This window comes from Physcomitrium patens, chromosome 26, assembly GCF_059467195.1.
Source record: "Physcomitrium patens ecotype Gransden chromosome 26, ASM5946719v1, whole genome shotgun sequence".
In the NCBI taxonomy this organism is placed as follows: domain Eukaryota; kingdom Viridiplantae; phylum Streptophyta; class Bryopsida; order Funariales; family Funariaceae; genus Physcomitrium; species Physcomitrium patens.
This window is the reverse complement of record NC_143435.1, coordinates 8,770,293-8,780,394: the sequence shown is the minus strand read 5'-3', so window position 1 is coordinate 8,780,394 and position 10,102 is coordinate 8,770,293. Positions and strand designations below refer to the sequence as shown.

At 37.3% G+C, this 10,102-nt stretch overlaps 2 protein-coding genes across 6 annotated transcripts; both read left to right on the top strand.

Moving 5' to 3' along the window:
- Positions 1 to 3,870: 3,870 nt before the first annotated feature.
- On the top strand, positions 3,871 to 5,342 carry LOC112277754 (large ribosomal subunit protein eL42). The gene is made up of 5 exons (XM_024510449.3): positions 3,871 to 3,943; positions 4,200 to 4,311; positions 4,650 to 4,717; positions 4,885 to 4,959; positions 5,160 to 5,342. Exons 1-5 carry the CDS (start codon positions 3,941 to 3,943, stop codon positions 5,217 to 5,219), a joined length of 318 nt encoding a protein of 105 aa, XP_024366217.1. The 5' UTR covers positions 3,871 to 3,940; the 3' UTR covers positions 5,220 to 5,342.
- A 558-nt stretch (positions 5,343 to 5,900) lies between these two features.
- LOC112277753 (proteasome subunit beta type-4) lies at positions 5,901 to 9,363 on the top strand. Of its 5 annotated transcripts, none has more exons than XM_024510445.3 (8): positions 6,153 to 6,169; positions 6,706 to 6,752; positions 7,218 to 7,375; positions 7,776 to 7,852; positions 7,973 to 8,102; positions 8,243 to 8,402; positions 8,570 to 8,755; positions 8,885 to 9,363. In XM_024510445.3, exons 3-8 carry the CDS (start codon positions 7,245 to 7,247, stop codon positions 8,996 to 8,998), a joined length of 798 nt encoding a protein of 265 aa, XP_024366213.1. In that variant the 5' UTR covers positions 6,153 to 6,169; positions 6,706 to 6,752; positions 7,218 to 7,244; the 3' UTR covers positions 8,999 to 9,363. The 5 variants fall into 5 exon arrangements, with proteins under 5 accessions (XP_024366211.1, XP_024366213.1, XP_024366214.1 ...); XM_024510446.3 differs by lacking the exon at positions 6,153 to 6,169 and adding an exon at positions 6,500 to 6,517; XM_024510443.3 differs by lacking the exons at positions 6,153 to 6,169; positions 6,706 to 6,752 and adding an exon at positions 5,901 to 6,110.
- The last annotated feature ends 739 nt before the right edge of the window (positions 9,364 to 10,102 follow it).

Here is a 10,102-nt window from a genome sequence, read left to right as displayed (position 1 = left end):
CTCAGTTTGCATTCTTGTTTAGTGTTTGTACGTTATTGCAATGAGTCGTATATTATGATAGAGTTGGGGAGTTGGTAACGTTCGACTGAATGGGTTCAACAGCTTTTGAACTAGGTCATTCCTTCTCCTCTAATGATGAGATGGAGAGCTGAGCACTTAATCTCATTAACCAGCTCTTCGGACAACAACGAATTCGTTTGTTTTATTTTTTCGCTGAGCATCAAAGAAGGACCATGAGACAGGTACAGGATAGCATAGGGAAAATCTACTCGACAATGCAAATGAGCAATTATCATTTGGGTAAGAAAACTGTTGCAACATGCAATTGTTGCACACTCAACACCCTTTCACCACTTGCCCCATATGAGCGAAGAATCGAAACACACAGATGCTTTGCAGTATATGGGCGTGCCAGTTGAATCCTTTCAATCCTAGATCATGCCTCCCCAGACAACTATGGATTCCTAGAAGAGGATAAATCTGCCCACTGAGAATCTAGTATAATCGTCCGTCGGTCATGTCTACGTATACTCTGGCGCGCTCTGGCTAATTATTGAACGGCCTTTCTAACACTAAACTTTGTTGCCAAGCTTGCGATTTAGAAGTCAAAAGGCCTGCGCCGTCTGAACCTCGGCAGTCAAGTTTAGAACACTGGCTTGATATCTTCGTCGCATCCTTCTTTAGCGCAGTTTGGTTGTGTGCTATGTTTTTGATTCGACTTCAGAGGGCTTCTAGTGTACCCAGTCCACTAGATCCGGTACAAGTATTGAAATATGAACCATCCTGCTCAACTTTGGGAGTAAGGTCCATCCAGCATGAGAAGTTTGTGGAGACTACACGGTGCACATGTTTCAGGAATGTTGCAGCCATTTCATGAACATCAAGCTGGAATCTGTTGGATTCAGGCCCAATTGAACGATTGTGTTCCATTGTTGACGATATTGTTCTTCACATGCTGTTTTGTGTTGTTGTGCAAGTGTGACAAAAACCGTTCTTGGTTTGGAGAAATTTAAAGATTGAAGTATTTTAAGTTTTGCACCTTGTCATCAGTCCCATACAATTGTTGCGTTTCTGATAATGATGCACTCTGCTAATATAGATTTCGACCTCCTGTAGATGCAGAATTCATCTGCATTGCTTCCACGATCAGGCACAGAACGTGGCAAACATTGGCAGTTTACCTGGTTTTCTAGATAAAAGTTAAACCATTCTAAAAATTAAAAAATGAAAGAAAGTTTCAAATCAAAATAAGTCTTTGAACTTGATCTGCATCAACTGTAGCCTGAGTATAATTTGAACTATATAACTTTTATACTCCAAAACTATATATATATATATATATATATATATATATATGCAATGTGAGCAAAGTTATATAGTTCAAATTACTTGATTCATTTTAATAGTAGTTAGAAGATCATAATTTTAAAAGGTAAGTTTATTTTCAATTTTTTAAATTGTTGTATTTTTAATTAGTTTTATTATTATTAATAAATGAATATAATCAAATATTAAATAATTTAGTTTATTGTTTCTATGTAAATATTACTGCATTTCAAATTAATATTTTTGTTGTCACGATGTAAACTAGTCATTTTCTATTGCCATGATACAAACAAGCATATGCTTTGAATTTTTTATTAAATTTCCACAACATAAATGATTTTCTAATTCATAATATTGATCATCTTTATTTTCAATGGCATTGTTTGATCTTTTATATAGATTTTGGTCATTGTATTCAACTTCATCAAAAGTTGCAACATCAAAATAAAAAATGCAATATCTTTAGATTTCTTTGGACATTGATATAAAAACATATCTTGTGATATATCACAACAATATTTCAAATCCAAAAGTATTAATCTTTTATCTTTTATCTTTTTTTTCCTTTTATCTTTTTTGATTGAAAGATGACTACTTCATATCATTTGTCTTTTCCACAATTTATTTTACCCATGATTTGAAATAATTACCCAAATATAAGTGGATAGTCTAAATTGTTGTTGCTATATGTCAACAATTGTTGATACAGTTTTGTGACATGATTAAGTGTTTTGTAAAGTTTGATACATTGAATCTTGTGCAACAATATATATATTCAATATATATATATATATATATTGAATCTTGTGCAAATATATATATATATATATATATATATATTATTTCAACAACGTGGGAGAGATTAAAAATAAATAAATAAAAAACGAAATCTTTTAAAAACCTGAAGAAACATCGTAAATTCAGAACTGAGTTCAGCAACTCAACAAACCAAAACTGGATCTGGTCATCTACTGCATTTTGTGAATGGTATTGTGAATTGATTTTGTTACTCTATTTGATGAAGTTAAACTGAAACTTTCCCAACTAAAATAAAATTATTATTATTATTATTATTGATTTTCTCAAGGAATCCTGAACAAGATTCCATAATACACCATAATCAGATTCTGTTTTGGGTGTTGCACATATGTACATAAAATAGAATAAAATCAAAAATAATTAATAATAATAGATACAGGGGTATGTTTTATTGACATATGAAGTGTTTTCAATAGTGGTGTAAAATAATAATCTTCTTGTAAAACATACTTTGAATTGTTGCTTAAAAACGGTTGCAGTCATCAACCTTAATCAAAATAAATGTTTTTAGAAAAGAAAAAAAAAATAGTATGTGGCCGAAAAAAGATTCTGAGTCTTCAAATGAATTGTTAAAATATTCAAAAAAAATATTTTAAAAGAAACTATGAAAAGTTTCAAAAATAAAATTGTATTCTTTTGAGTTCCATGTACAATACATTTTAGTTCTGAAAACCTAAGAATGACAAATAATATGAGATGTTAGTTTGTGAATATTCTCTATGGCATTAAATATATTGAATTTTAGAAGATTTTTCTCTAATATTGATAAATCATAAGATCTAATAGCAAATATGTATGTACATGTGTATGTACGTAGATATACATACATGCATACATACATGCTCAATAGTTTTTATTCCAAACCACTTGATTGCAAATAATTTGTTATTTATACAAGTATTTATTCCTGAATTCGAAGCCAACTTGAAATTGGACTTCAAAATATTCGTAGTACTCACTATGAGAAAATAAAAAATTTAAAAAATAAACTGAAAATGAAAATGAAAAATAAAATAAAAATACAATGTTTTTACTTCCTAAGCTTTACACCATGTAAAAATAAAATAAAAATACAATGTTGTTACTTCCATGTCAACCTCCATAAAATTAGTACATAATCGGCAACACTTTAAAAAAACTATTACTTCTTTTAGTTTTGTCCCATGTTTCAACACATTGATTCATTAGAATATATATATATATATATATATATATCTATATACATATATTCCTTATTTTCACAAATGATTTAGTTTAAAAAATAAAACCTTTAAAAGTAAAAATTCCAATGAAAGCCTTGTTCACAGTCCTTCGTAAATATTAAAAAAAAATGGGTATGTAATTTAATAGAAATATAATAAAAATATTCAGTTTTGGATAGAAAATAATTTAACTGAATACAGTCCCTTTAGGGACAGTGAGGTGGCTTGGCTTGGGCGTCCCTGAGGCATTGGGGACGAGAAGCGAACCAATGTTCCCACAACAGGACATGCCAGAGAACGTCGTTCCCCGTGGTTCACCCATGACGACGAACGAAACATGCAACGAACTAGTGATGCGGACGAACAGACGAAGCGACGGACGGACGGGCGGACGGAAAAGGGGATTGTGGAGAGCGGGTGACCAGGCCCGACCCGTGATTGTGCTCGGGCCACCCGTTTTAGGCGGCGGAGGGGAGGGAGCACAAACCCTACTGCAGAGTCCGAAGAGCTCCCTTTCCGCTCCCCCAGTAACGAGTTGCGCTGCGTTGCGCTCCATTGAATTTTGCAACCGGAGCTCTTGAAACGCGGTCACCATGGTAATTCATTGCTTCTCATCGCTCTGGAAGGCGTTCTGATGTCTTGTTGATTTTTGTCTCAATTTTGCACTACTCGGTTTCTGATTTGGACTCTACTGTCGAAGTTAGGGTTTGGAGTGTTTGTGCTTGGAATGCAATTGGCAGTGGATTAGAGTGGTTGGTTAATGGTGCGAGATCATGTGGATGCGTTTAGTGTGGAGGATTTGAAGAACGATTGCTCTATTGGTTTTTTACTTTTGTTTATGGCGTGGACCAGGTGAATGTTCCTAAGACGAAGAAGTCCTTCTGCCCTGGAAAGGCATGCAAGAAGCATACCCTTCACAAGGTGACGCAGTACAAGAAGGGGAAGGACAGCTTGTACGCCCAAGGTATCCACTTCGTTTTGCTTGATTCTTTTTGACTTGTTGAATCTAGCTGTGTTTGTCCGAGTGCTTTTCCTCGGCATTTTAGGGGGCGTCTGTGATTTTGTGTCTTCTGTGGAGTTGGACATTAAAGTTTTTGCGAAATTTTTCTTGGGTTTGAAGACACTATGATGATGTGGATCTTGATGATCGTTGTAGTAACCTATTAGTAGGGCTGATCCTCTCATAGCGCCAGTCCTATTCGATTTGACTAGCATTTTCGTTTTTAGTGACTCACATTGATAGTAATGCTACTCCTTCATAACTGCGTTTGTATTGAACATCCTTTGTCTGCATTCCGGCAGGAAAGAGGCGTTATGATAGGAAGCAGTCGGGTTACGGAGGTCAGACCAAGCCCGTCTTTCACAAGAAGGTTAGCTAAACCCAGTCGTGTATTTCGAGGTTTTATGTCACTATTCTTTAGAGTCATCTGGCTTGTACGTGATTTGTTGAATCATGTTCATATGTCTCGTCAATCTCATATCTCATGTGTATATTATGGCGTTTCGAGCTATGCTCATGTGAACCGTATTATTGCAGGCTAAGACCACAAAGAAGATTGTGCTCAGGTTGCAGTGCCAGGCTTGCAAGCATGTGACACAGCACCCTATCAAGGTAATTCAATCTATTTTCTTGCTGGTAGTTGATTGGTTTGACAAATATTCATGTGGAATTTTGCAACGGAATTGTCATTGTAGGTGTAACCATTCTCTCCTGTCCGTATTTTCTGAAATCTTTATCATTTCGCCGATCAAATAATCACTAGGAACGTACCCCACTTCAAAGAGTCTAACACATGACTTGGTACTCTGCAGCGATGCAAGCACTTTGAGATTGGAGGAGACAAGAAGGGTAAGGGCACTCAGCTCTTCTAGGCAACTCGATTGGATTACCTCGCTTCTGAACTTTAGAGAGTATGAACTAGATTTCAGTGTGAACCATAACTGTTGTAACTCAAATATGAGTTTTGAATTTAAATTTTCTTTGTCCCTCTGAAATTCTTTGCCGCTTCTGAATCGAGATGATGGAATGGCTCATTAGTCCTTTGGCTCCAAACTCGGCTGTCCCTTTTGTGCTGGAAGTTGATGTAGTGGATCAGTGCTCTGAAGTCGGTCCAGTCACAATGGCGAGTAATGGCCTCTACGTTCTAGAGAGGCTGAGCCAATGAAAATGGCAAATTTTATCTGGGGCTTCGAAGTTGGCCAAGTTCCATGGAAATTAAATTATGCGTTGAGAACATCATTTAAACTTCACATTTTTAAGATAGTCAAAATGTCTGGCAGGGTTTCAAAAATTATGACTGTTATTTTCCCAAGTTTACTTTCTACCTTGTATCTATGTTATCAACTTTGTTAGTGTTTCGCAAACTTACAACAGTACTTCTTCCACATCGTCGAATTTCACAGCCCCACAACTCAGTGATTTCATGAGGCCAAATCAAAGCCTACTATGCATCCAAATCCGCAAACCATCCGCATTCTCCAGCACCTCCCTCCCAACCCTAACGTGCTCGAAAAGGGCCGCAGGCTTCTCCTGAACTGGATCGCACCATACCAACCTGTCGAGAACCCTGACTAGAGCGACGACCAGAGCGAGATAGGAAAGGGAATCCAGTGAACGTACGAGACGAGAACAGTCGAGAGGGAGAGGAGGATCCGCAATGAGAAGATGGGTGTAGATATGCCAGACGTGATGAGCAGTCATGAAACAAATACCTATGACGACAAACAGCATAGATCAAATGTAACTCAGAAATTGGCTCAATGGTAACAACCTGGGCTTCCCTCTTCCCTGCAACTTTGTGGATGCTGATCCGGCTCATTAGGTGAGTAGTATGTGAACTGTTGCTGCTGCTTTCCTTTCTTTCTCGTTCAAAGGATCCGCTGGAACATTTTGATCATGCTGATCGGGATTCAAGCCTGAGCTGCATGCACTAGCAGACGACGACGACGACGACGACGACGACGAGCGTTTTCTTTTCATGACATTTTCTTTACTTTGGAACATTCTTCTGGAATATAGGCAGGAACTTGTTGCGCTTGAATTCTGTGCTGAGACACAAAATCAAGTTGGATATCAACTGTAGGAAAGGAACATTGCAAATGTATAAATTCACCGTCGATTCCATTAGGGCGCGTAAATTTTCATCGTTGAAGGGGAGGAAGAACATTAGGTGTGAATGCAAATTAGTTCTCAAAGAAGTAGTCATGCAGTTACGTTTCTGGGTGTTAGTTTCCACCGTTCTTTCATTTGCCAGAGTAGGAGCACTCACCATATCTGTGTTGTACTTGATTTATTAATCCATGGTGTTTTCCTTACTAAAATTCCATCTCAAGTGCGAACCTCATCCTGCTTCTGCAGCTTAGACAAAAGGAGCGGAGTACCTCGCTCGCAGTCAAGTTAGCCTTGTGAGTTTGATTGCAACGCCCATGCGTTGTCCTGACAAAATATTCCGCAAGTAGAGAACAATTTTCCATTGGTTTCCTTCAGTCATGAAAGATGCGTTTGGCAATTTGTTTTACAATGTGATGAGTAGGCTGCAAGCTCTTTGTTATCGGCAGGGTAGATATTTTGTCTTCTTTTTTAATATTTTAGGGTATAAATATTTTTGATCAAACTATTCATCTCCAGAAGGGATAGGACTATGGTTTGTGGCTTTCATTAAATGGATAAAATTGATGCAGAGTGTGATGTAAGTCCGTTGATTCTGAGGAGCCGCCGCAGATTTCATGGTTATGATTGAAATAGGCCATGTGTTTTTCTTCATGTGCCGATCCTGAGGTTCAGAGTCCCTAGAGTCTTTCTCCAGCGACTTTGTGCTTGTGGCAGCGGATCCAAAGAAGTTATTGAACAATGACATTGTTTTTCTGCAGCATCATCCACAAGTTTTGCGAAGTCAAATGAGGTGGGAATGTCATGGCGGCCAGGAGGAGTCCAAGCAGGAGCAGATATATGTGGGAAGATCACTGATGGGGCCACCAACTCCTTTCACCCTCATGCCCATGCCCGGCGTTCCGATCACCCACACTCAGTACTTTGTCATCCCTCCAGTACCTCTTCACGCAATTTCCATCTAACTCTGGATCCGGAGCGAGTAACTTCGATAAGAACGGACATGAGTCCTCTAATCATGTTTATTAAAGATTCTTAAAGCTGTCGTGCTCGCCCCGCTCACAAATTGTGATTTGAGAGAACGAGAGCGTGAGTTGGATCTCTACTTTCTTTAGGTTGCGCTTGAAATCGAACTACGTTCTGGCTATCATCTCCCATTTCCGGAAAACATTGCTGTGAATGAGATCGAGTAAACTTATATCAGTTGTGCCTCGAACTCTCCCTGAATCACATCTTTACTCTTTTCATTTCATACCAACCTTGCGAAGTATCGATTTTTTTCAATCTCTCAGTGCTTATGTAGCTGTTTCCATGAGTAGGCAGCCTTACGTGACGGGTACGTCCGTGTTGGGACTCATATACGAAGGTGGAGTTCTCATTGCTGCTGACACTGCAGGTAAGCACGTACATTGTATCATGTAGAAATATAGAGACTTGTAGGGTGATTGTGCTACTGCAGTAGTCGTGCATCATGTGATTTATACTTGTGTGCATTACCGATATGGACCGTGCGCAGGTTCTTATGGGTCAACAACAAGGTTCAAAAGCGTGGAGCGCATGAAGGCTGTGAGCAACAACACTCTGCTTGGAGCCAGTGGTGAAATCAGTGACTTTCAAGCTATCACTCAGCTTCTTGACAGACTCATGTACATCATATTCGTCCATTACAATTTCTACACGCTTTCAAGGATGAACCTAAGTGCAGTATCACGACACTGTAGATTGAAGATCAACTGTCAGTCAATATCATCCTGAATTGCTTAAGTGCCATGGTGACCGCTCGCAGAGTAGCTGATGCAATGTGGGACGATGGAAATGATCTGGGCCCATTGGACATCCACAATTATCTCACACGCGTTATGTACAACCGCCGCAATAAGTTTGACCCTTTGTGGAACACCCTAATCCTCGGTGGCGTCAAAAACGGCGTTAAGCATCTGGGAAGCGTAAGTGAAATCAAATGCAAACCCCTGAGTACATATGATTGCTTCAGTACAATTCTTTATTCCGTGACAATGGAGGATACAACTTGATTAAATGCAACCATTTTCTACACATTCCCCACTACGTTTTTTTCACATCTGGATGCTAATTAGAGATGAAAAAACTCCAGGTGAGCATGATAGGAGTGCACTACGTGGATAATCACATTGCAACAGGATTTGGGATCCACCTGGCACAACCCATTTTCCGAGAGGAGTGGAAGGAGAACATGACCCTGGAGGAGGGGACGAGGCTTCTAGAGAAAGCCTTGCTGGTCTTGTTCTACCGTGACCGTTCTGCTATCAACAAAATCCAGGTATCTTCCAGCAGTGCCACAAAAACTTTCACAACAGCGTTGAACATAAATTTTAGAGTCCATGAAACTCATTCCTGTTTTTGCTGGAAAGGTTCATGTTTTGTCAGGTATTGATCTATTGTATATCAGGTGGCGAACGTAACGGAGGATGGTGTTCACATTTCGCAGCCGTATGCCTTAAAATCAGAATGGAACCTCGAGGCCTTCAAGAATCCAACAGCTTCTGCTGCTGGGTCATGGTGATTTGAGCTCAGGCATGCCTGGCAAGCTGAAGGTAGTTTTAGGTTGTAACCTAAAATTCAAATATCTGTGTCTGTTTTATTACCCACACAAACAAACCAACATGTCAGTGCACAATGGCTGTCCCACCAATAGCTCAAGCATATAATGAAATGTGAAGAGTTTTAGAAAACTCAGAAGCATTTGTAAACTCTGGATTTGCAAAGCAAGTTGCATACTGTCTACTGTTAAGTAACTGCATTTGAATAACTTCATATTAATGTAGTCAAACTGTAACATGAGTGTATGAATAAACTGTGAAGATGTAAAACTGTAACATGTAATTACATGGTTTAAGAAGTAATCCTATTATGCACATGTTTCAAAAACTCTACATTGAATTGTATCTTTATATTTTCTAAACTTATTATCTAATTCATTTTTTAGAAGAGACTTTTCCAACTTTTGAAATTTGCTAGTTGAATTGGCATCTTTATATATTGGTTAATAGAATTTGAGTAATTAATATTTGTTGCACCAAAATATAGAATAATGTTTGTGATGAACTAAAATAAGAAGGAATGGCATAGTTTTTGTTGTGATGTTTTTAATAAAATAAACTAGAAGAGTTTAAACAATAAATTTTTAATACATAACAACAATAACAGTATGTATAGCAAAAAAGTTGTAATTTTTATAGTTTTAATATAAGTATAGTTATCAATGAATAAATTATAAATTAAAAAAATGATAGTCTACCATGATTTTTATACTTTATTTAAAAAGTTTGTATAAAATTTACTTTTGTTTCTTTTAGTCAAAAAATATTTAAAAAATGTGACTATAAACCAAAATTTTAGACCATATTAGTTCTATATAATTTTGGTAAAATTTGGTGCCTTTTTTGTGTCAGAAAATAATACAGTTGCTTGTTGGCCCCTTGAAAGTTAACTAATTAATCAATCAAAACAGTCAATTTATATTAAATTTAAGAATGATTACATTGCTTCTCTCATAAAAATCCATGTATTCAGATATTATGATAAGAATATTCATACAAAATCATTATAACTGTTTATTGTAATATTGATTACAAATGTTTATTTTGGCAAACATCATAATTTTTTG